Source organism: Prinia subflava, chromosome 1 (assembly GCF_021018805.1).
Source record: "Prinia subflava isolate CZ2003 ecotype Zambia chromosome 1, Cam_Psub_1.2, whole genome shotgun sequence".
In the NCBI taxonomy this organism is placed as follows: Eukaryota; Metazoa; Chordata; class Aves; order Passeriformes; family Cisticolidae; genus Prinia; species Prinia subflava.
This window is the reverse complement of record NC_086247.1, coordinates 40,575,443-40,602,243: the sequence shown is the minus strand read 5'-3', so window position 1 is coordinate 40,602,243 and position 26,801 is coordinate 40,575,443. Positions and strand designations below refer to the sequence as shown.

General features: G+C 38.3%; 1 protein-coding gene across 1 annotated transcript in view; it reads right to left on the bottom strand.

Annotated features, from left to right (window-relative positions):
- Positions 1 to 26,801, bottom strand: part of ST18 (ST18 C2H2C-type zinc finger transcription factor) — a 71,547-nt gene that overhangs the window by 24,499 nt on the left and 20,247 nt on the right. Inside the window, exons 4-10 of the mRNA XM_063394267.1 lie at positions 24,371 to 25,168; positions 21,494 to 21,628; positions 19,705 to 19,795; positions 18,093 to 18,200; positions 16,791 to 16,996; positions 13,354 to 13,565; positions 4,641 to 4,886 (exon numbers count right to left, since the gene is read on the bottom strand). Coding sequence (XP_063250337.1) covers positions 4,641 to 4,886; positions 13,354 to 13,565; positions 16,791 to 16,996; positions 18,093 to 18,200; positions 19,705 to 19,795; positions 21,494 to 21,628; positions 24,371 to 25,168 — 1,796 coding nt within the window. The remainder of the gene's footprint in view (positions 1 to 4,640; positions 4,887 to 13,353; positions 13,566 to 16,790; positions 16,997 to 18,092; positions 18,201 to 19,704; positions 19,796 to 21,493; positions 21,629 to 24,370; positions 25,169 to 26,801) is intronic.

Here is a 26,801-nt window from a genome sequence, read left to right as displayed (position 1 = left end):
TTACAATACTCAGGTGTTTCCCAGAGATTACCACCTGTAGGAGCAGAAACTGCTGCCTGTGGTTGAGAGGGGGAGATCCCAGCCTCTGCTAAGCTCACAGTGCTGGTGCCACGGATGCTCTGGGCTCGTGCAGCTGACAAACATGCCAGGACAGAGGAGCAGGGTTGTCTGCAGAGCTCTGAGCACAGAGTGCAGGGCTGAGTCGAATCTGGACTGAAAATGGATTTTCTGCCTCCTGGGTCTTGTAAGCTCTGCAGGGATGTTTCTTCTGATAAAGCTTCCATATGGTCCTCAATTCTGGCAGCTCGTCTTTGCCTGTTTGGAGCCTGGATCTTCAATATGACTTGCTTCTGCTTTCTGCTACTGGCTACCTACTGCCTACTGTAACTCACACTTCACATACTTATAGAAACGATGCCATATTATTGCTGTAGCAATTACTACTGATTTTTTTAAACCACATTTGTGGGGTTAATTTGTTTGGGAATAGTCTAATCTGCTACAAATATAGAAAGCAAAAATACATATACTCTGCTTTATTAAACACTCTTTCACAGTAATTAATGAGTAATTATTTTAAATAAATAGAAAAACCCTCATATATTTCAGGCTTGGGGAATTATATTTCTGAAGGAGAACTTCAGATAAGGAGCAACAGAGAAAATTAGCAACTACAGAAGGTCTTGATAAAATGTTAGTACAGAAGTAATAAATGATTGAAAGTCTTCCAAACATGGAAACCAAAGTGCTAAAATGCAAAAGTGGGAAAATGGATGTCAGCTTTGTTCAAGATCCAAGAAACATCAATTATACTTTTTCAAAGTTGGGTTAAATCTTTTTCCCAGTGGTATATAGGGGTGATTTTGGCAGTGGCATATAGGGGTGATTTTGCCATGGGTATTTGAATTCCTGACTACTTCTGTCCAGAAGTTCTGACCTACCTTTCTTAAAAACACATAAGTGCAAGCAGGAATCATCATTGGTACAAGTTACTGTACAATCAAAAGCTCCACAAAGAAACAACAAAAAATGCTAACCCCCAGTTGCCAGCTGGAAGGGATCAGATGTCAAAGTAGCTTCAAAAAACACAGGTAAAATGGTTTCCACTTAATTTAACAAAGGTTAAAGAGGGGTGGTTTATCGGTTTCCTGTCTAACAGCTAACTCTGCCAGGCTACATCTGCATCACTGAACTGATGTGTGTTTCTAAAAATTTAAAGCATGCCTTGCCTGGATTCTAGGTATTCTATGCCTATCCTGGATCCTATGCCTGAAACCAGGCATACATCAGCATCTTCCACTTCTGAGAGCAGCCTGTAGTACGGGGTGGTGAAAAGAACCCTCTAGCACTCCACTGTGATCCTCATCTGGGTGCACCTCAGGATGCACCTGCAGCACACCAGAGCAGCCATAACTGTTTGTGCTGCAGGATATGTTAATATTTTCATATGTGCAACTTGTGTTCTTTATTTTAAATTAAAGATATCCTGATCTTTCGCCGGTGATGGAACAGAAACTTTATGTGTGTGTGTCTGAGTTATTCATCATATCACTGTCTGATCTGCTGGACAGAGCAGACTGATGGAGAATTATGTATATCCAAGGCTTGACAAAATGCTACAATATTGCAGGTCACAGCTTCATTTCACTGAGTCATTTAATAAAAATAAGATTTCATGGTGAAGATTGTCAGGAGTACACCTACAGCCACCAGTATAACTTATACTGCAGTATTTTCCTTCTCTATCTTTAAGTAATTAGGTTTTATTCAAACCTTAATGGTGAATTTCCTGGATTGAGCTATTAAGATTTGTAATTTTTTTAAACTAAAGGTATACACACACATACATACAGAAATATCAACAATTTTATACAGTTTTTTCCTAGTGTATTTCCCAGGAGTAAGTGAGAAATATAGACATTAAAACAGGTGACTTCTTCAGCATTTTCTTAGTTCCTTGAGGGATACTTGGTGTTATTCGAGCAGCATGAAATCTTCAGATATATATAAAAGTTACAAAATCAGGACAGTGCAAAGGAAATGTAGGCAAAGAAATACTGAAACTCTGCCTTTCTAGAACCTTACATCACTACACGTGGCCCAAAAGGGGTTGCATCTGTCTGAAACACAGAAGGTCAGAAATACAGAACAAATACTTTTTGATCCTCTGCACTTAAGACTAAAAGTAGACCATCATGTCTTGGCTTGTGTGCTTCTCCAGCTGTTTCTCTTTAGAGGGAGAGATAATCCTTTGGGAAAACACCTTTAGCACTTCTCTCTTTCTGGTATGTTGGGTGATGATCCTCACAGCTAGTCAACAACCCCAACTGTATGTATAATTTTTCCTTTTCCATTTGAATGGATTTATAGTTAAATGCTATTAAAATCTAAAGGATTTCAGACTAAAAGAAAAATCGGAACCAACCCAATTGGTCCAAGCACTGCTATTTCCTGCAAAGAGCATGTGTGTATTCATGCATGCACATTACTGAAAGAAAGCAAGCAATGATACTCCATTAATGTACAGATGGAAGTTTATATTGATTTCAGCAAAGACCAGAACATAATGAATAACAGATAATAGCATCTGGCACTTTTAACATTTTTAAGCCCTGAAATCTTTGGAGAACTGACAGTTGAACTAACTGACAGCTCTAGTTATTTCTCAGTGCTTTCCTTTTGGAGAGATTTTGAGCTTTTTCCAAATTCTGCTTTTTTTTTTTTTTTTTTTTTTTAAGGGGGCATCTGGACAGGCTATTTTGCTGAGAGAGAGAGAGACAATATTTTCTGGAAATTACCACCAAAATTAAGCAACTGTTGTGCATATGAACCAGATAACAATGAATTAGAAATAGATATAATCAGTCATTTTCTTTGCATAAGGATAATTGCCAGTCTTTGATTTTGAAAACAGAGCCTCTGGCCCTGACATCAGTGGACGTATCAAGGCTCCCTGGGATGTCAAAATCTCACAGCAGAGATCTGGGGCCAGATCTTCAATTAGGGACAAAATGCTCAGTGTTAAAGCACCGAGTGCAAGGGGCACCAGTGCCTGAGTGCACTGGACCATTATGTCCTGTTAGATAGTTTATTTGTCTCCAATTCCCCGTGCTGGAAAGGGACAGGGAAACATCCTGACACCCATCATGGCCTTGTGAAAGCGAGGCATGGATTGGGGGGCTGTGGAGGTGCTCCAGTCTTGGCTTTTCTGCTGAGCTGTGATGGCAGCAGGGAGGAGGAGTGACACGACAGGTCCCCTGCCACGTCTGTCACACCTCTTGATGCCAGGAGCAAGGCAGGTCTCTCAAAGCTGGATGTGCTTGCTCGCTGTGCAGCATGAATGGGGAAGGGCCTGAGCCCTCAGCCCCCTGCTTCACGTCAAACCCACTCAAAAACCCTGGTACAGGGTTTGTTCTGTCATTGGTGAGATAAAGACCATCACTAGCCCCAAAGAGGGTTCAAGACAACCCAGCCTTAAAGAAATGCAAGCAGTGTCCATGCAGTGGACACATGGCAACTCACTACTCTGTGCTGATAGATTTTTTCCTCACACAACTGAATTATCTTTCAATTCTAGGTGTTTTTTTAATTGGATACCTGAATCCCCTAACCTCAATTTTAAATAGCTTTACCCCATTTGTGTCTTCTTGAAGTGCCAGATTTGACATTTGAACAAAAGATAGTTTTATATTAATATAATGATCGAATTCTCTTATTAGATATATAAAACCAAACAAGGAGTAAGTAGTATAAAGCCTTCCAACCAGGACATATTTTCGTTTGTTTCTGAAAGCTGGAATACAGGCCTTTATCTGATTACCCTTTTAAAGAGCTCATGGTCCCTTCCTGACTTCAGAAAAGTGAAAGCAGTCCATATCAGGAAAGTCAGGCTCAAGAGAAAAAAATTTGAACTTGCCAGCAAAGTAGAAGAATAAGAAAGAAAGGGCATAGTAGACTACGCTGCCTTGTTTCCAACACAGGATAAACAGACATGAAAGAGCAAAAACAAAACTAAAATCAAGACTATTACTGATTTGGAAGTGACATCCTAGATGATTGATGGCATAAGTTGCAAGCTGAAGATCTAAGACTCAGTGACAAAAATTTCTTGCACTGTGTAAAAGAAATAGTTTTCCAGTGAAAGAATAGTACAGGCAAAGTTTTAAGGATGAGTTTAAATGCTTAGATAGCAAGTTATCTGGAAGTCTGAAGAGTTTGTACAGAAAAATTGTTTCTTGTTTAAGCATGAAAGAAATGTCTTGGTTTGATTTTATTTGTCAGGATTATTTTTATTTTGTTTTTCTTTTTTCCCTGGTGATTCATAATCCATTTGGGTGTCTGTGTTACAGCACTGAGCCATTAGGAACAAAATTTAAAAAGTGGACTCTAATAATGGATACCTTTGTTTCCCTTACCTTAGAGACTTATGGACATTAACAAGTAGGCTCTGAAAGCAAGATTTTTCAAAGTGAGTAAGGGGTTTTTTTATATCCCATCCATGAGACCATTAAAACCAGATCAATGTTCACAAGCCTCTACCTATGGGAACTGATTCCCTTTAAACTGTTCTAGATGGTCTTAAAGACTATCATATGGTCTCTCATGCAAGGGAAAAAGTCACTCAGAAACTGAAAAAATACCTCTTTTTCTTCTTCTTTCCTGCCATGAGTCTTGCTGTAGTTGATTGGTGTATCCCAGCCTTCCTGTTCACAAAGTGCCTGGTAGAAGGCTGCATTTACCAGGATGCTGCTTGCTTTGAAAGGAGAAGAGGAAGGAGTGGGAAGTGCTGTGCTGGAAGAAGTGAGAGGCATAACTTTGTCTTGGCTTCGATTCTTTTTCATGCTCAAATCCAGTGTGCCATTTTCATCCACTTCTATCTCAGCTCCCTGACATGCAACAGGAAACAGAGACATGTTTAGATATGGACACAGTACGGCTGTAAAATAACCATGTGGTGCTTTTAAAGGATAAATATAAATGCACGCTTTTATTTAAATTTATCTGAATCTAAACCCAGCTTTTCGATTTATGTCAGTTAATGTCCAACTCTTAGGCAGACTTAAGAGTAGCTTCAGTAATGATATCCCTGCATCTCAGCTTAAACATAGTAAGTAGAATTTAAATAAGATGCCACTAAACCATAACCTATACACCCTAAATCTAGTTTTATTTAAAAAAAGTTTAGCTTTAAATCTTCTTGATCTTTTCACTCTTACAGAGAACTATGACCCCAATTCACAGTTAAAAGCATTAATGCATTGTTTAGGTCATCAACAGCATTACTATTACATATCTTCCCTTCCCCCCACATCCTGGAAACATTACAACATCTGCATCATGGAGCGGGGGGAAGGAGGGGGAAAGAAATACATCTAAAAGTAGCACAGTAGGAGAAATTTTCACTAGGGTTTTCTACATCACTTGAAATAATGTACTGCCTTTATCATAATTTGACTAGGCCACTAAGGCACAGGTCTGCACTGAGACCCCTCAGACAGGAGGATCTTGAGGAGGTTCTCCCTAATGGAGACAGTCTGCCTATGTTAACAAACCCTTTGCTCCCTGAGAAGCACAGTAAAGAGCAGCCACTAATTGCAGAGGTGTGTGCAGTTTGGGGAGAGACCCAACTTTTGTTTCAAGCCTGGGAGAAGCTCTCCTGCTCACAAAAAGAGGCAAATGCTGCTTGGCTGTACAAGAACAAAGGAAGGAGAGGTCACTGTTCTACCTTATGCTGTTTGATCACAGAAAAAGAGGACAAACTCCTCTTCTTGCAAGGGTAAAAAGCTGCTGAAAATGCATCTTACTAATGTAAGCAACAACAAATTTGCCCTCATGCTTAATTTTCTACACTGCATATTGACATATTTCCTGTATAGAGATGAATTTAAGACCAGTCCTCACTATTGCCAACATTTACTGAAGGCAATTAGGGGAAATGATGAAACGTGGCTTCTGGAGGACTACTCAGTAGTCCAGTTCAGTGTTTTCCTGAAGAAGGTGGAAAAGATTCAAAGTCTATGGAGATAAATAGCAGTGTCAGAGGTCTATACAAAAAGTGCTGTAATTAACACTGCTCATTGTCTTTCTGCTATTGTCATCACTACTATTTTTGATTTGCATCACCACAAAGCTTGGATAACACTTGGGAATTTGGGGTAGATGTGTTTGGTGCTGTGTAATTGTAGGAGACGGTTGTATAAACCAATATTTCCTACCTTGAGTAATATGATAGGAAACTCATAGTGTAAGTGAATCACCTAGATGTTGTGTTGTAAATAGAAAAGAGTCAGATATGTCCAGGGGGCAAGTTTGTCTGTGTTTCTTAGACCTCTTCCTCAGAAAGACTTTGGCAGAAGGAGGCCCTTTCTTTTTCTGCCCATTAAATTTTCTGGGGCATGATAATAGTCAACCATTCAATTGCTAAAGATAGGGCAGTGAAACCTGTCCTTGCCTGAGGATCTTAAGAGTTGTGGTGAAACAAAGAGTTCTTCCCTGTGCTGAATGTGTGGCATGGCCACGCTGGCTGGACTGAGGAGGCAAGCTTCCTTCATGCAGCCTTGCCTTCTACCACTGCCAGTGATGACTCATCTAAAGGTAAAATGTGATTGATTAAATCTTCTGAATCAGAAGGAAAATATTGGTGGTAGATGACAATTTTAAGGCCCAACAATCTCTCTTCACTCAGCCAGCATGACTCCCTTTTGCATCCATGAGCCTGACACAGATGCCCACCTAGACTGAAGCACCACCAAGCCATCTGCTTGTCCCTGGTTCAGAAACTCAGGCACCTCTTATGTTTGCTTCTCCCACATAGCCAAGTTCACATTTTCAATCATACAGCTTAAAGAGAGAGATGTTTTATTATATTTATGGGAAGTAAATACACTTCTAATATGTTCATACTAAGACGCTTTGGTTATATCTTTCTGCCCCTTTTTAGTAAATAGTTTAATCTCCTGTGATAGTTTTAAGCCCTGAATTTGACAGTGCAGCTTATCCTGGATAATAACTTAGTAACCACAACATCTTATGCCATCTGTATAATATCAAATACATTTTTATACCAGCATTAATAAACCTGAGTTACAAAAATCCAAGATATTAACTATATCAGTGCCAAGCACACACTCCAGGATCTGACAATATAGCTCTGCCATGATCGCCCCAGTGTTTTTTGGCTTCATAGTTGATATGTAACTATAGCAATGAAACAGAGCTACAGTAATCAAGTTTAATGACCAATGTAAAGTAAAATGCTAAATATTGTAGTTGCTGACATTTTTCATAATAAAAAAACTTGGGTTAAGTCTGCACAACCAACATTCACATAAAATTCCAGACCTCTGTGACAGATGGCTTAGGAAAGGAAGCCATGTGACTGGGCTGCGGTAGTTTTATAGTGCAAAACCCATAAATAGTGCAGATTCTCTGTCACTGACAAAATATCAACTACTCAGAAGGCAACAGCAACAACAAAAAGGACCAAAAACAATCAAAGTCCCCTTCTTAAAGCACCTCGACATAGAATAATATCAGAAAATCATTCTCTCTGAGAAACACCTACCAACAGCCTCCACTAGGAGCTCTGACTGATAAGCAGAACATTTACTAACATGGATATTTAAAGCTTTCTCAACACTTGCCTGAAATTCGTGTAGAAGTTGTGTTGCCCAACACGTACCTAATTCTGACCAGGGAAGGCTGGGTTGTGTTTGTGAAGTAGCGTGCAGATGGGGTTTAAGTGAGCACACAGATGCACACAACAATTAAACAAAGTCATGGGAAAAATATCCCCCCTTGCCCATTGCAGGACTGGTCACACGTTTACAGCATGGCTTTTTACTCAGAGTGGTATAAAAGAGCTATTGCTTTGGTGCCTTCCTAGCAAACTCCAAATGGCAGAGCAAAAAGAGGGAAGTCAGAGTTATTGCTCCAGTTTACATTCCTACTCTGATCCCACCCTCCTCTCAATATGTCTCCTTTGCATGCTTTACCACATTTATTTTTACATTAATTTTTAAATGGAACTAAAAAGACAAAAATGGCAAATGGGAAAAAATGCTAAAGCAGTGCTCTGACATGCTGACAGAAAATGGCACTTACTATGCTTAGCTCAGGCTTGTAAAAGCTGTGTTCTCCTCAATGAAGGCAAGATCTTATTACTGTTGACTCTACTGCATGTGTGAAAAGGCCTATATTTATCCATTTATCATGAGATATTTAAAATACAGCTACTAAAACAATGTAAACTGTTCTGATTATTCCTTAAAACTGTAGACAAAAAATGTATCTTTTTATTTCCTAATTTATGTTTGTTTTAAGCTCTTTAAATCTTTGCAGCCTGATTTTGATCTTACATTTACAATTACACTAGTGTAAACCAGGAAAATATCCTCTGAAACCATGAAGAGAAATCAATGAGCATGATAAGATGCACATAGTAATTAAATTCAGGTTACCTCTTACCTACTACCTCATCAGTGACAGTCTAATCTCCCCACCTAACATTTTGCAGGCAGCTGGTAAAAGGATTCCAGAATAAAAAATGAAAGAAAAATGATCGGAGCACATTTTCTTTATTCCAGTAGCTATTCAGTGAAAAAATAAGGTACAAATAGTACTTTATTATCAAAAATGAAGACTAATATAAATATGCAAACTGAAACCAAAAAAATTATCTGTATACTCTCCAACTGCTTTGTACAATAAAGTCAATCTTTTTCAGCCTTGTTTATCTGATGACATAAATATCGGGGAATATTTTTTAGTACTCAATTAGGTCTTGTCCTTAGAACTGAATTACAACAGCTAGGACAATAAAGGATGCTAGTTTTTTGTGCCAAATTTCTCCTGCATTTTTCCTATGCTTTTGGTCCATCTGATCACTCATAACATTTAATACTCTCCAGTGTGTCTCCAGTAATGATTACAAGTTAAGCTTTATCTCAGCTGGATCAGAAAGAGTAAATTATTGTGTCTGCATGGACCTTATTTCAAACCCGTGACATCAGGGAGACTGTGTCATGAAATATAAAGGATTTCATGTATTTTTTGGTTGGCATCAGCCATGGAACTTGATGCTAAGGAAGTCCAAAGGAACAACATGGTCAGTGATTTCACATCCCCCCTAGCAGTTCAGTCTGGTTTGGAAAGCTCAGAAGAGCTCTTAAGCTCTGGTACTGGGGGTAAACGAAACTTGTGTCTTGCTGTGTGTATGAATAATATTCTTAGTACAAGTCCATCCAAAAGAGTACAATCTTTTCTATTCCCAGCAAACAAAAACACATGCACCTGGTTCTCAGTTCTTCCTGCTTAAATTTAAGCAATTGAGTACTTCTGCAGAAAAGGGAAATATTAATTTGGGTCAAAATGAAAAACTTGTGACAGCCCAACAACACTGAGACAAAAACGGAGTCACAGTTTAAGCCCAGAGCAGCTCACAAATTAAAAAAAGCTAGCCAAGAAGGTACTTAGAGAGCAATGTGCACAGCAGTATTACAGGATGATACCTAGTGATACTCTTGGACGATTTTTCATTCTCTATTTATGCTTTAAGGTATTTGGAGTAAAGTACTTCCTGACAAACATGCTGAGTGCTAACTACATTTTTTTAAATAATTGATCCAATTTTCACCATCATCAATATCCAAGAATGGAGACATGACACAATTTTGTTCAAAACCAGAATTTAAACTTTAAATATTTTTAGCAAATGTGATTTTATTTTTATATTTTTTGTTGTTGTTTTCCTTCAAGGCATGGTGTGCATATGCCATTTTGTCTAAACAGGTGGGAAAACCACCAAAACAGTCAACAAAATGTTTGGCAAGCAGTAGTGATGAGGATACAGATAAACTATTGCTTGCAGCTACCTCACTGAGACGTGTGGTGAGGGGTGTAAACAGGGGAGATCCTGGAAGTTATGATGATGTGGATTCTTACACACAGAACTAGAAACTGCAGGCTAAGCCTCCTAGGGGAACCCTTCTGGGGACTTGAGTGGAAGTTGAATGCAGCTACACAAACTGCAGATCAAATGCAACCAGGAGACTTCTTTGGGGTACTAACTGCATGAGAATAGCCTGGCTGGGATAATATTTAGTGGAAAAGTTTACTGTAGTCCCAGGCTGAATGACTCAGACAGTGCAACATTAGTGTGGTATTAATTATTTTGAAAACGATATCATTAAGGTATCTGATGATCTTACTATTTTGTATGCAACTGATACATAATTCATAGATAAGGTTTAAGATTAATTTTACTGCTCATTTCAGAATAAATGTATTATTTTAATGGCTTAATTTTTAAATGATTATTTTTAAGCTTGGGATATTTGTCAGATCACCTTGAACATAAGGTCTCTTTGGAAGTTTTTCTCACCAGTGGTACTGTTAATGTGTAATGTGACTTCTTCATCCTTGCTATGCTTTGCTTTCTCTTTTGTTGTTTTGGACTCTCCCTTTTGAACTAATATGTAGAGAATGAAGGATACATTTTTGAATATCCAGTAAATTATTGAAATTTGGAACTATGTTATAAAATACATCTACTTTTTATTTTAAGTGTTATCTGCATATACAGGAAAGTGGTGAATATTCAGGGTGAACCATCCAACTCTTTTTAGAAGACGGACAATGCTTTGGGGACAAGAAATAAAATTTAAGAGGCAAAAAGTAAAAAAAAGATACTTGGGAACACACTTGGGCTGAAAAGGACTTTGTTTTCTCCACTTGTTTAAGCAAGACAACATATGCATGCCTTGAGCAAATACAAGAAAATGCCACTTACTTGAAATGTTTGAACTTTAAGTTCTGCTTTTAAAACTTAGACCACAGTATTTTTACATCTCTGACAATTGTGCTACTGGCAAAGTATTTCCAGCAAGCCTGGGAAATCTTCTGCAGTCTCACATGTCCTTGTTCTACCACCACACAGCCTCCCATCTGTAAAGGACCAGGGATTGGATTGCTGGGAAGGCTGCCTGATGCTCAAACACCTTTGCAAGTCAGGAGCTTTGATCTGCTAATGCTAATCAGATTTTCTTAGAAAAAGGAACAAAAGGGTATTTCAAGGGGCAGGGCTGAGATGCTTGGTAGTGTGGGGGTCTGAACACAGGTACTCCACACAGTTATTTTCAAACATGTTTAATGTGTGTGCTCTCGAGTAGAAAAAGGAAATAAACTCTGTAGTAGTGTGTGACATTATTTGAGTTTAAATACAGATAACGTCTCAAGGAGGGTTTTTAAATAATCTAAACATTTATAAGATATCTTAGCAATTAAACATTTACATTTGTGGCCACTACCAGCCACAAAACAATTCAGAAACACTGATAAATAGTATTTTGTTGTTTCATATTTTAAAATTAGAAAGTGTCTTCACTGAAGAGAGTCTGGCAACCTAATTCCACAATTTTTGGTTTGAATCCTGTATGATCAAAATAATAAATATCCAAAACCAAATAAAAATATGTTTTGTGTACTTTTGGACACCAAATCTGTCTGGGGCTTACTTGTCTGTGTTTTGGCCAGAAGCTAATTCTGATTCTTCTGTCAGATGTTTTGTAGCAGCATGCCCTCCAGAAAGTCTGGCAAAAGTGGAGGCAGGCAGATAGCAAGGTAGGCAGGTGATTTTCTTTTAGGCTGGATTCCTGGCTGTGAAAAAGGAGTAAACTATGTGCCCCAAGTGCCCCTCTGTATCATTACTATTATGTTCACTTCCATTCAGTCCTTCCCCATGATTTGGCAACGGTGAAGCAGGTACATAGGAGAAAATCTTTGGGTTATGCCTGGTCCCTTTACTGCTCTTCTCTGGCAACAAAGGTCTATTGCTGAGGTCAGCCAAAGGCTGCTGCAGCAATTTAATCCAACCATTGGCATCTGTTTCCATTTCCCTATTAGAAGAAGTTTCTATCAAAGACTGACAGAAGGAGTTTTTTTGCAGCAGATATCAAGGATGGATCTGTCATTAGGAAAAGTTCTATGAGCAGTCTTTGGAAGATATGAGTTACAGGGAAAGGTTTACCCTGTGACATCTCCCAACATTGATTTTAATGTCCAAAACTTCACACACAAGTAGAAATCAAAAGCAGCAAAGTAGGGGATACCACTCTGCAAAGGCACAAGACTCAGAATACCTAACAAGGTGTGCTGATGGCCAAATTAAAGGTTCCACTCAAAAAGTAACAGCTAACCTCCTAGCAATGGTGAATAAACCCTCAACCAAAATGTAGATCAACAGCTGTGCAAGACACATGTAGCCAGATAACTACACTTGTGAGGCTCAGATAACGGAGAGATAAGGTAGAGTGACACTGACTTGCAGAAAAACAGATCATCTGTCTTTTGGTGCAAACATTGTGAGTCAGAGTCCCACAGCAGAAGCACACCTGCTATGCTGTGTTTTGACAAATGCACCTCTTTTCACTCCCCAGTGTTTCCTCCTTAAGTCCTTGTAATGACTCGCTCTCATCTACAAAGGGCTTTCAAAAGTTTCATTACGGTGGAACATGTGTGACTTTAATGTAAATAATAAACAATAGTACTCCTACACCACTGGCATCAGAAAAAAATCTTCTCTATTTTCATCAGCATTATAATACTATGTAATGGCACAGAAAATAAGGCTCATAGCTCACACAGCACCATTTGTAAATCATAAAGATCTGTGAGGAAACGCAGAGCAGAAACCAAAACACGAAAGCCACACAAACATCTACAAAATTAGGCAGCTTTCCATTATGACAGACTTGCCCAAATTATCTATCTCCAAACGCAGTGGGCCTGATTCTCCATTCTTGCCAGCAGAAAGGGGAATTTTACCAAAGTCAGTTGTTATTCCCCCCTCTCCACCTTGCCAAACTGTTAGGGGCTCCAAACACAACAGACTCCATAGGTAGTTCTGTTCCATTGCTAGCAAAATATCCCTTTGATTAATCATATGATTTATATATATATATATATATATTTAAAAATCAGTCTCCAAAGTGATCTCTAAGGGCAGGCTTCAGAGGGAGAAAAATTCCCTCTTAAAACAGATCTTACTCATTATCCACCACAGATTGTTGTTGGATTTCAAATAACCTTTTTCTTTTTTCCTCCCAGAAAACTCCCCCCTTGTAATTAGGGCTCAATTATGAAAAGAAGCAACAACATAATTCCCTCTATTTATTTAGTTTTATCAGAACCGGTCACTGCATTGCTGATTTTTTTTTTTTCCCTCTGCCTCTCTTCAAAAGAGCATGCAAACAGAAGCCTCCTTTTGGGGGATTTAATGCAGTCACTAACATGAAAGACAGTTTATTCGCACAGTTCAGTAGCTAGCACACCCTCCAGGTTCTTGGACTACCCTACCTTGGCAGACAGACTCTGTGGTTTGTTGGAGAGGATCTCTGCTGCTTCCCTGCAGCGGGTGGAAAGGTTCAGGATAGCAGCAGCTGCTGCTATGTGGGTGTCTTCACTACATTGACCGTAGCTATAAGAGTTGGCATGGCAAGGGCTCTGTGTGTGGGCGCTAGCACTAGGCAGCCGATTAGAAAATTTCACTGGATTTGAAAAATGCTTTGCTGTTGAAGAGAGATTTGATTAGCAATCGCATGTATGAAATTTTTTTCCCCATTAAATAGTTTTGCTTCTCAGACTACAATTTCATACATTAAAAAAAAATATTCAAAGGTTACATTTAAAACAATCCATTTGCTATTTGCCAGTAAGGGTTTACAGTAAAAATGGCTTTGGAAACACAATAATTTAATTTTTCCTCAAGATATACACATCTGTCAACAAACCTTCTGAGATTATTACTCTTATCTTACTTATCCTTAACTCAGGCTTTAAAAACAATGATGTCCAAGGAAAGACTGAGCAAGCATTAGTGTGGTATCCATTGTGATTTGACCATTCCATTGGACAAATGCAACTGTAAATATATTCTTACAAAGGCTTCCTCTTGGAGCTCTATTGTGCAAAAAGCAACAGTGACTTGTCCAGTCTTTGCTAAAACAACACTGCTTACTCTACTTAGATGAATAATTCTGTTATTTAAATAGCTTTGCTTATGTGAATAAGGAGCACAAATCCAGGCTCTTGAATGAAGCAGAGAAATCAGATAAAAACATTACCTGTAAGGAACATTCAGTACTGATTTTGTGGAAACATTTAGAAATTTAAGTCTATCCTTTAATCAATTAAAAAAATAGTGAACCCACATATGATCCTGGTTTGCAGTCTTTTGTTGGCTACATTTGGAATAATACACAGATTTATTAGGCACAGGGAAGTTGGTTGAAAATTGAAAACAACAGGTGAACAGAAAAGCACTTTCACAGACACAAGTGGTGTGTATGGTTCGTTTTCTTTTTCATCAGCAGCATTTACTCTAAAATAGTTAGAGAGAACTGTGCTCTCTCTTCTGGATTTTGGAGCTTGAGATGGCATAAACTGTTGCAAGGAGAACACACCACCGTGATTTCAGCTCTAAAGAAGCAATAATCACTTCTTTTGTCTGCAGCCCTCACAGTGTCCTACAAAGATAAACTAAGCAAAATCCAGTTTCTCAGCCTACACCCAGATACATCAAGAACATTTCTGCGTATGGCCATCTGCTCATTCCCTAAAGATCTGAGCCCCAAGGCTCTGGATCCCTTTGGATGTAGAGCTTTGGCTGAGTGCTTTTTAATGCTAAGAGCTACACAAGGCATAGGAGGACTCATCTTCCCTCAAACTTGGGATGCTCCAAAAGAAATGCTTGTTTATGTGCTTTGACTGTAGCTGAATGCTATGTTCCATTTCTCTAGGCACTAGAGGCATCTCAGTAGAGCAATACATGAAAGCCTCATGATTCAGTCCTCCCTTTCTCTAGTGAAAATTAAAAAGGATTTATCTACCCTGCTGTAACCACAGCACAAACAAGACAGTCTACATTTTTAACAGTTACTGCAATGAAATTTAAATTGTGTTTAAAGACCAGAAAGTACATCTTTCATTACCTATCCTAAAAGAAAACAAACAAACAGCTAACCAAACAACAAAAAACTCCACCCCAGGCTCTAAAGGGTGTATGTTTTGTTTTGTATTTTTGTTGTTTAAAAAAAAAAAAAAAAAAAAAAAAAAAAAAAAAAAAAAAAAAAAAAGTTTACAAGTGCAGCATCCACAGAGGACTAATGACGAGCTTTTGTCTGGCTACATATTTACACAGGACTCTGAACCCATCACTACATCATCAGCTTCTTATTGCCAACTTTTTGTACCTGAATAGTTAAATCACTCACCAGCTCTTTTACTTTCACCTTTCCATTAAAATAATAGCTGCACATTGCAATCTTTGCAAGAACAACGGGCTGTAAACTTCAGCTCAGATATGCTTCATACATAAATTACATAGATATGTATTTGCATTTGTTTAAAAACATTTCAATCATTTTTTCCTTGAAATGAATCTCTGAAATAGACATACATCTGTACAAAGAGACAGCTAATAGGGAATATTCAGTTTTACAAACAGAATTGGAAAATCTGCCACCCAAGAAGGTGGCAATACATATATTTGCTTTCATTTAAGCTAGCCTATTTTCCAGGTCAGATAAATATCTACTTTTCATTTGCAATTTTAAAGAGAGTATTTATATATACACACACAAAAAGCAAATACTTACAAACATATATGTGTGTTTTTGTGTACTCAGACACATACACAAATAAATATAAAAATATACAAAATATATCAAAATATAAAACATATATAATATTTTTCATATTAGATGTTTATTATGTAATAATTATCTTATATATATTAGTTTATTTATTAACAAAATTGTTTGCTTTTCTGTTCACCTTACTGTGAATGTTCTTCTTTGTTGGAGTAAGTGGGACAAAATTTGTTTTCCTATTTCATTTTCCTTTACTAATCTTTTTTGTCAGTAACAAAACAAAAGCCAACTAAAAAGTTTCTTTTTCATGTTGTTCTGGATCTAGTTTCTTCTGAACCCAGTTTTGTTGGAATTAAACATTTCCATTTCCCTCATGGCAACAGAATTATTTTTTTCTTTAAACTAAAGAATATTTTATGATGGTCAGTGCAATGGCAGAGCCTTGCAGGTGTTTCCCATGCAGATTCTGAAGAGCATCTGCAATAACCCATCAGTGTTCCCACTGTGGTACCTCATTTGTGCAGAGCAGTACCTCAGCAAATCTGGAAATGAGGCAAGCAGAGGAATCTTGATAACAATTTGAGGTATTGGATATGACTGCACTACAAATACGATTTAGTACAGAAATATGGGGTACCAAAACAAATTCAGCCCAGGCCTGGAATTAACGGAGCTGGGGCATATGTTCATCTAGGAGGAATAATACCTGTATAGATTCAGCTAAATGGAACCTGAAGTACCTTTGAAACCTAACTTGGATTTCTTTGTACTACAATTCATCACATCTTGTTCAGACGCATTCCATGGGACTTCTCATCCATCTCATAAAGATATCCCAATTTAATCAAGGAAGAAGGTGATGGATGAAACATAAAGCATTCCTTTTAACTCCTCTTTTCCACTGATAACTGCTTTCAAAAGAAGCATCAAAAAAGTAAACTTTGTAGTGATGATATTTAGGGTTTTAAAATTCTATATTCCATAAATTAGGGATTCTATTTAACATTCTAGATGCAAGTGATAAGGATGGTTTCTACAGACCTTTTTAGAATTCTAGAAGTTTGAAATCAGAGCAAGCAAAAAGGAAAAAAAATCATTGACATTTTGCCCCTTTTTCGAGAGAAAATGGAATTTTGAGCTTACATTCAAGAAACTGAGGTGGTTTTTGACCTTGTGACACAGGTGCTGTTGTGCGTTTTCCAAAGACTTGTGCATCAAAACTGGCATAATCAAATGGGACTTTCCCAAACTTCTCCTGTTCTTTCACTAGGGTGCCTCTGGAGGAAGTGACTGGCTGTGAAGTTCTGTAACTGTACTGAGATACCTCAGGCTGCTTTGCTAAATTTGTCCTGCAGAGAGGAAAAAAAGAATGAAGGAGAAAGGTGAGAATGTCTTTAAGCAACCTTGTCTTGTAAAATAGGATATGGCTGCATCCCATAATCCAAAAGTGTGCTATTACCACATGCAAAACTGGGTGTATATGAGAAATAAACAACATAAACGCGGTGGCTGACTCATAGTCAAAAAGTACTTTGACTACTTCACAAATTAAAAGACAAGAATATTAAAAAATGCAGTGTTGTTTAATATTAGTTTGGACTATTTACAAGGAAGTTACTGACTTACTGCTAGATTGTCACTTCCTTTAGTTCTAAAAATTTGTCTGGATTTTTTTTCTAGCTTTTAGGGGTTTTTTTGGATCACTATTGTTCTCACTTGACTGTGAATGAGTATGGTATAAATCTAATATAAGATGATCTGAAATAACTGCTTGTGCTATCTGGGAGGAATGAATGATTTATGGCGTGTCATTCCATTTAGTTAATGTTCAGTAGCTACTTGTCTTTAGTAATTTCCTTAGGACTTTTCACATGTAGAGTTAAGGCACGTGCAGTTGGCAGACACATGGACATAATATTCTGTAATGGCTCTGAAGGAACCATTAGAGCTGATCATGTCAATAATCCACAAATTAAAGTGTCCCCAAATAGACCTGAATATAATAGGTTGTAATGGTCGTGGTGCCAATGATGTGCAAATTATGCATGTCTGTAGGGTCCATATAACTCAGACAAAATACTATTGTAATAAAAAGTGTTTCTCCTTTTTGATGCCATTGTATAAAAATTAAAGTAATTAAACCAATAAACTAAAAATAAAGAAATTCTATGAATTGTTCTGATCAGGTTACTTGTCTGGAAGTAAGATTTAATAGGATATGTTTGACTGCTTATCTAAAGATACATCTCTTGTCTTTAATGTCAGCCACATGCACAAGAACCAACAGAAAGATGGTGGTTTATTTTGAGAATCAGATAGATTTGCAGAGAAAACTGGGTTACCACTGAAGCTGAAGTGGGTGAAAGGTCTGAGGACCAATCAACACAGTTTGTGCATAAATAAGAGTTTGTTTGTTGGGAGAAACTGGTTTGTGAGGGCTCCTACCTGTGAGTCTGATCATGGCACTGCCCAGCTTTTTTAAGAGACTCGAGCTGGTTCTTTTCCTGGGACATTGCCAGCTTTTCAGCTGCAGCAATTGGACAACCAGAAAGGCTGTTGAAAAGCAAATATGAAGAACAGAAACAACAAGAAAAAGACATTGAAACTGATTCTTGAGCAAAGATGTGTGCTGTTTTTCTGTGGAAACCAGTGACTGATGTCTGTGAATTTAAAGGAACTGCTGCTGTTATAGCCCAGATTCATCTGTTTTTCAATCCTTAATGCAAAACTGTGAAATCTGTGTATTTTAGGTGATATATCTGGAAACTGAATCATGTAGGAGTTTTCCACAGTTCAGCTTTGATGTTTTGTGTCTGGCAAGTCACTAGTAAATTTTTTGACAAATGACATTTACTTTATCAGCTAAACCATGCATATAAGCCTCCTGCTGATTAAAAGGAAAGTAAATTTGGGGAAAAAAAAGCAGGGATATATGAGAGACTGTTACCAAAGAACACATTTTGTCATTTCAAGTTGTGCTAGCTTATATTTTTCTGTTTGTTTTATTAGATTAGAACATGTTTTCTTATCCTATTCACGGGTTGCTCATGATAAAGCTGATGTGCTTCAAAGATAACTGAGGATTGAAAACAGGCAAAACAAAGAAAAAATATCTGCTTGTGCCTTATATACTCTTGTAGACAAGCTTGTCATATGCCTGATAAAGACTGACTTACTATTCCTAGAATTAAAACACAGTATGATAAACCTTAATTTTGGTGTGCGATGTAGTAACAAATCAATCAATAAACAAAAAACCCCAAAATCTCACCAAAAATTCAGATCAACAAAGAAAGTTGGTTTTGAAATTCTCAGGTCTCAAGTTCGATTTTAAGATTGACATTATAATTTCCCAGAAGCAGTATGATGGAATATACTGCTTCCAGCAGAAAGCAGTACTGACAAGTGCTGTGCTGACAGCAATGGCTTGCTGGAGACAGAGTGTGTTGACTCTCTGCCTCACCTGCAGCCCAGCTGTGATTCCACAGCTGCCTGTCTGGAAGTCCTTGCTCTATTTTACTTTCTCCCTGCAGGCAACATGTTAAACAGACAGGAGGGTTCCAGGCAGGGAGATGGCATTCCTGAGGGTAATAAGTGGAGCTTTCAAACAGATTTTAAAATAGTTCACTTCAAATTTTCTGTTTGGCTAAAAGGGAATGTGCCTGGATTGGAGGTTCCTGTCAAGGACTAGCAGGTAGTGATGCAAAACAAATGGGTTTTGGTTTCCATTGGGTTTTCCAGTTGTGGCAATAATAATGTATTTTTCATTCCTTCCCCTTGTACATGATGATTTTTCAATGTGAGGGCTGTGATGAAATTGTAGCTTTAAATCTCGTCTATGAAAATACAAGTGGAATTTGCCATCCTCTGTGCTGCATCCATATTTTTTATATAATGGAATTAAACACAATTATTTGGTTATAAATAATACAGGCTGCCCTTGCAGTTCATAGACACTCTTCAGTGTAGTACATAGCATCTAATTCCAAGATGTGCCTATCAATTTCCTCCCGAGTATACGTCAGGTTTTAAGCGGACATGAATTTTTCTGATCTACCTTCGGTGTGTGTTGCGATTGCTGTTGACGTGTCCTCTTCCAGTGCATCCTGGGGTGGGGCACTTCAAAACGTTTTCATGCATGGCAAGAACTAAACAGAAATAATAATAAAAAAAAGTTGATAGTAAAATGCATCAATTAAAACCACATATCTTTAAAAAAATGAACATATCCTCTTTGAACTCAGATTCTCAATTCTTTCACATTTTTATCACAAAAGAAGAGGGGAAGCAAAGGACTTACAACACAGTGACCATGGTGCCTCCAGCTTAAACCAATTTATTTTTATATTACTGTGGCATGGCTTCCCAAATGCACAAAATTGCTTATACAGACTTTAAAAGAACATAAGTGGAAATCAGCAAAGATGTTAAATCCTGAAGCCCTTTATACACCACTAACACTGCAACAGGCAGGTGATAGAGCAGCCCTGCGCCACACAGCCCATGTCACATGGAGCTGCAGTCCCTCTCTGTCCCAGGGAAGGAAAGCTCCCAAGTACAGGAAGGCTCTTTATATATTTTATCAGATATATTGAGAATGTCCCTCTGAACATTCTGGTCATCTGAGCTGTGCTGAAACTACCTTGGACCAATCAGTAATGGTTCCAAAGATCAGCTTACACTCTTAGTAGCGATTACAACCTCTTGTCTGTACATTTCTTATGCCCTTGGATGTGGATCACCTTTGCTAAAACTGACAGATATATCCGTATTAAATATTATACATCTTTGGGGCACAGTGTTTCACAAAAGCTGGCTGTGCAGTCCACGGGTTTGTTCTGCCAGGAACCACATTCTAACTTTTTTTTTTTTTTTTTTTTAATCCCATCAGGACAGAGCACATCTAATTGGAAGCGTGATAATTAACAAGAACTTGTTAATTTTAAGTTTTTAGGAAGTTAAAGTTGCTAAGGCTTCCAACTGCAGCCTGCTTAATTCAGCAGATGTTTCCATAAATACCAGTTTAGTACCAGATTTTTAAAAAGGGAGAGAGCTACAGTTAGGAAGAGGATTTTGGTAAAGTGCAAATATCCCTTTAATTTGTTGTTATGCATACCACCACAAAGAACCATCTGACTAACTAGGTTGTTTAAGCGGATAGTTTAAGTTTTGGCTTATTACGCAGCATTTCATTGCATCATGTTGCAGGATTACACACACACACACACACAAAGCCAATGTAATCAGAGCAGCACAGTTAGAAATAAGCAGGGAAATTCAGGCAAGACTGGGCATAAAAGAGTTAGTGTGATACTGTCACAAGAGAGGGACCTGCTGCAGACCGGTGCTGGGATGTACTGATGGAAATAACCTTTCTGAGCTCAGCAGTAAGGGGGACACTAGAAACATCAGCATGCCCAGGCCTCTCATGTGTTGGCAATGAAAACCAGCAGCCTCCGTGTGCGGTGGCTGCAAATGAGGCCACAGCTCCGAAACAAGCAGGGGATATCTGTGCCTCAGCAAAGGTGTGAGCAAGCAACATCTTGAAGATTCATGGGACTACAGCCTGCAGGTCTGCTGGCAGCATGGGGACAGGTTGTCTGATCTTGCTCTTCCCAGGCTACCTAAGGATTCTGCTGCTGTTGCTGCTGGGGAGCACTTGAGCTGCACAAGTGTAGGAAGCAGGACTGTGACGATGAGCTGGAGGGCAAAGAGGGTGTGATGGCTTCTCTCCCAGTCTCATCCTGCAATCTCATGCAGAAAAAGGGGATTCTTCTCTAGCATAAGCACACAGTACCCACAATACTGACAGTTGTTATTCTGGATTGCAGGGTGATGATACTCACTTTCTAGTGGCACTCTAACTTTATGTGGACAGCCTGAGAGACTGCGGTGGTGAGGGTACAGCCCAGTCACGTGCCCTGTGCCATCGCATCCTGGGATGGGGCATTTGGTTTCTCTCTTTTCAGGCCTGGGTGAATCTGCAGAGAAATCAGATTAAAAATTTTGTTTGGGTTTAGCCCCTGTCTGCACTCAGCGGAGTGATCCTAGCAGTGTGATATTCTCTATTTTATACTTCAGATTTAATTCCTGTCCAAAGTTTTAACAGGGATGTATGCACCTGAAACATCACTTCAGGTTTTCACACTGTGTCCTTTAAACAATGATTTCTCTCTCCCAGTATGCCATTTATGTGCTAAACTATATAGCTTTAGGATTGCAGTGTCATCTATTCCATTCAGAGCCTCAAACAGGACAGAAGCCACAATCCAATAAGCCAGAAAACTGGCAGCATGAGCCAACAGCAAGATCTATAAAGGAATAAATAAAAAAAGGAGAAACAATCTTTTTCTCTGTTAATGTCAGACTCCAGGAAGCTGGGACAACCAAATAAAAGCTGAGGTGTGAAACAAATAAACAAACAAACAAAAAGCATTTCAACCAGAAGCCATTCCTTAAATATCACAGATCTCTAGGCTGTAGGTTCTTTGTTAGGAAACTGAATACATGCCACTTTACATTTGAGAGGGAAGGCAAGCAGCTCCCTCTGGTACACATGGCAATGCCTCTTTGTGGAGCAGCCCACAAAGCCACTGCAAACATGGAGCAGCCGATACCCTTTCAAAGGCGAGGTCTCAGCCCAGCCCCACAGCCACCGCTCTGCAGCGGCCTCACTGCATCCCCAATTCCTGCTTCAAGCACCTAGAATTGTGCAAGAGGCACTGGTCAGAAAACCTTTATTTGATTTCCAATGCGTGATCAAAAGTCTGGGCTAGAAAGGAATGATTTCTGGTCCAGAAATTCTCTTGTGAGAAATCTGAAGGAAGTGGCCGCATAAATTGCTGAGGATGGTTTTAGCTCCATCTGTGATTGGCTGCCAACAGCATTTGGTGCTGGGGGAGAAAACAGCTGCAGCCAGAACAGGGAGCTGCCTCCTTCAAGCTCATTTTTCTGGACTACGAGGTAGGATGTGCTTAGGGACAGAATCACCACAGCAGCTGAGGGTTAAACTTCCTGGCAAGTTCTTAGATTAAATAAAATAAAATAAATAAATAAAGATGAAAGAAAATAGGTTCAGCATCATCAAGAGGCGACATGCTTTTTGGAATCACTGCAAATGGAAAGTGCTGCAATAGTGAACAAAAAATAAAGAGGGACCCTGAAATATGATTTAGTGTTCCTCTGGTAATTGGAAAGATCTATCATGAAGTAGATTTTTTTCTGACTTATAATTCAAGAATGAAAATTAAGAGCTGACGGATCTGATGGTAGATTTTTTAGAAATAAAACCCGGTTAATTTAATGAAGTGGCAAAATTATGTGCCCAATACAACACTGACTACAATCATCTGGTGCTTATACAACCCAAACAAAGCCTGGTGTGTTTCTCCACAGGTGTTACCTCTGAATTCACCTGGAAACCACAGCTAATTATAATATGAGGTAAATCAGGAAAGGATAGATTGTGACATTCTTACATCACTGCTCTTTTCTATGTGTGCTGTGAGAAAGTCACATTGACACCAATGTAAGCACAGCTACTCTCAGGGTAGGAAAGGATAAAGTTTCTGCATAAGCCAAAGTCATCTGAGCAAATAAAGGTTCATGTAGTTTAGTAAAAAGGTAGGTTAATATCATGCATGCACAGCTTAACACATGCTAATGAAAACACTGCTTGAGCAAAAAAAATGAGATGTCTGCATTTTCTTCCCAAATACTGCAGGAAATATTTTATAGTTGCAGCTCCTAAAAATGCCTGTCAGTTCTCTCTCACACCAAATGCTTTAGATAAGTAAATTACTATAATATTTGCAATGTCCACAGGGACTACTCTAAAGTTACATTAGAAATACCAAAGTAAATCATTTATCAAAAGCAGAAATTGCATTGATGCTAAGGTGACCTCGGGGTGTTTGGAAGGCCAAAACAAAAAGTCAAAGGACAGATTAATATATTGTTGCTTACTACAGAAGGGGGTGTGCTTATAAAATGACATCTCTTGGTGTTTTGTTATTATCCTCAATTGAGGAGTTTCATACAAGACAGCCCAGTTTTTAAATCAAACCCAAGTCTTTTAAATCTCCACTTCTGGAAGCCTGATTAAGTGCTGAAAATTGAGTGATGTTCCTACGGGTTTGTAGGATACCAGAAACCCTCAGAAACAATAAAGATTTTGAAGTTTACTGGTATTTCTGCTGACGGCAAACGAGCCAGAAGAGCATAGTTTGTGCTTTCCTGGTTCAGAAGTGCTGGATGAAGAAAAATGTAATATTGATTGATGTAATAGTGATTGATGCATGAAGCAGACAACTCAGAAAACACATGGCTTAGGAATTAGGTAGTATCTCTGTGAGAGGCCAATTTTTCACCCTAAACTTGCCCTTGAGCACTGTTTTAGTGCCTTGTCTTTGGAGGTTTGTATTAGTACCCTACAGAGGAGGAAGCAGAGGAGGAGGAAAAGGAGGAGAAGGAATGTCAGTGCCAGCTACACAGGTCTTTTAGTACCCATTACTGATCATTTCACATAGCAGTTTGGCAGGAAGCCAAGTACCTAGCATTTAACCTGGTTAGACGTGAGGCACTAGTGTGAAGGTACATAATTAACAAAATTACCAGCTAAATTCCAGATTCTTTACTGTTGCTATAAAACCCAGCTCAGAATCCTCTATCAGTCACAGGACAAATGCTTAAGCCAGGAAGAAGAGCCAAAAATACTTCCTTACGTTTGCTGCTAAATATCTGTCTCCCACCAATGTCAATAACTTTGGTTTGTCTCCTTTCCCCTGCTAGATGCTCCAGGAGAAACCTATCCAGTTCCTTGTAGGTGCTGTGGAACACATGCCCTTGCTCTGCCTGCAGAGCGATCGCTTGCTCTAGCAAACTCAAGTTCCCTTTTGTTTTGTCCAGCTCAACTGACACGTCTGTGGTTTCTGACAGGCACTCGTTGTCATCTTCCTCACTTTCAGGGAAGAGATTCTGAATTCTCTTCTCAAAGGGATCTGAGTGAGGCTCTTGGGGTGCTCTTAGCTCTGCTTCTGAGTCACACAGTGCTTCACAAGGGCCATATTCAACCTCTTCCTTCTTAATTTCTGGGACTTCCAGGATGCTGGGTTGGTTACACTCTACAATATATTTCTGAGTTACAGGGGGCTTTACACTGGTTTCTTCTGAGAAATTTGAAGAGCTATCCCACTCGTTGTCCATAATTTCAGAATTACTTTCATTTTCCTCAGATGAACAGTATTTTGGGTCAGAAATAGCACTCTTTTCCTTTCCTTCAGCTGAGCTAATCAGGTAACATTCATCAGTGTCATCACTTTCTGTTTTTAAGGATTGAATGCCACTATCATTTAGATTTTCTGCCACTGTTTGACTGGGTGAATCTTTTGCTACTTTTCCCATGTTCATCAAAGATTTGGCCACGGTATCTTGATAGCTGGAGTATTTTTCTTTTCTTTGACTGGAATTTTCTTGCCCACCCAAATGAGGGGTTTCCTCAGATGATTTTGGAGTACTCTCCTCTGTACAAGAAAAAAGGCAAGAGAAATATGTAAGAATAACTATTTTTTCATCTTGTAGAAATAACATGGAGATATTGACTTAACAATTACTCTTTCATTACTCAGAAAGGTACTCTGAAATGATTGAATTCACACCAAGGATCTGTTTGAAATGACTGCTTGCAGCATGATGAAAAGCCTTTCTAATGTTATATATACTTTATAGTATAGTTCCAGCACTATATGGGAAAGGATTATACCCCCATTTCTCACTGAGGGTGAAAATATTTATTTATTTAGAACACATGCACATGCACACACAGACATAAACATGTATGTAAATATAATGTGCCATACATTGATATTACATATATACATATCATCTATATAATATATATATATATATACAAGCACACAAACACTTTTAAAAATTCCTCTGATCTATTTTCAGTTCTATTTCATCTAAGATTCCCAAATAATTTTCTCAAAATAACCCCTAATTACTTTCCCAGTCACCCCAGATCCCATGAAAGATCTTGATGGAAAAATCCTCAATACTTCACAAAGGGCAAGCTCCGGGTCGCCATTGAAATTGCCACACTAAGTGACAGATCAGGTCATGCACAGGCAAACAGAAATGGTTGTTATGTACAGACTCATAAAGGACTTGTTAAAGACACCACTGAAGTGCATCCTGTCTTCATAAACATCTTTCTTCAGAAGAAAAGCAGCAGCCAGCAGGTAATAAAGGCTGCATGTAGGAGAGGTTGTCAGCGTGGAATACAATATGCCTTTTGCATCTCATTTAATTTTTTATAAACATTTCCTCTGACAAGGACACTCAAAAATACATCTCCATCATCTTCCTTTCTGGTAATTATCTCTCTAAAATCAACACTGGTTTTGCCAGGATCAAGTAAATATTGCCATAGTAACTAAAAGCATTTTTGGATGAAGGGAAGAATTTAGTCACAACACTAGCCCCTTCAATAATGCTGATTATAGGGTACATTCTTTTGTTGGGATCTATTCAACATAAACTGAAAAATTTAACATTTTACTTCCTAGAAAGGAGGATGAATAAACAAGCATAGACTATTTCATAAGATGTGTCTGTCCTTTCCTGAAACAGAAGAACTCCAGGTTTAAATAATAAATTAAGCATAGCCTAAAATGCAAATGAAGTTTCTCTCAATAACACAGTGAGCTATTAAGAGAAAGTGTAAAGGGTTATGATAATTTTAAAGTATTATGAACTACAGAAAACAAATAAAAAGCATTTTCAGTGAATATGTCCAATTCATTGAACTATTCTCTCAATCCACTTAACTACCCACATGTGTACAATAATGATTTATAGACATTATACCTAATTATGCATATTTGGGCTGTGTTAGAGTGCCTAACAAAAGCTCTAGAAAGCAACAATTACCTCTGTTGCTTAGCTACATAGTTTAAAATATTCCTATTAAGTGCAGATTATTGTGGAGGGGAAAAGGGGGACAAAAATGCACATGTGCACCACAATGCATTTCACTTTACTGCTGCCAAACTGTTAGCATTTTGGGTCATTTCCAGTTTACATAATTGTTTGGTTCAACTGTTTGTTATATGTTAAAAGAAAATATTGATTAATTCTTATTCTTCTTCAGAA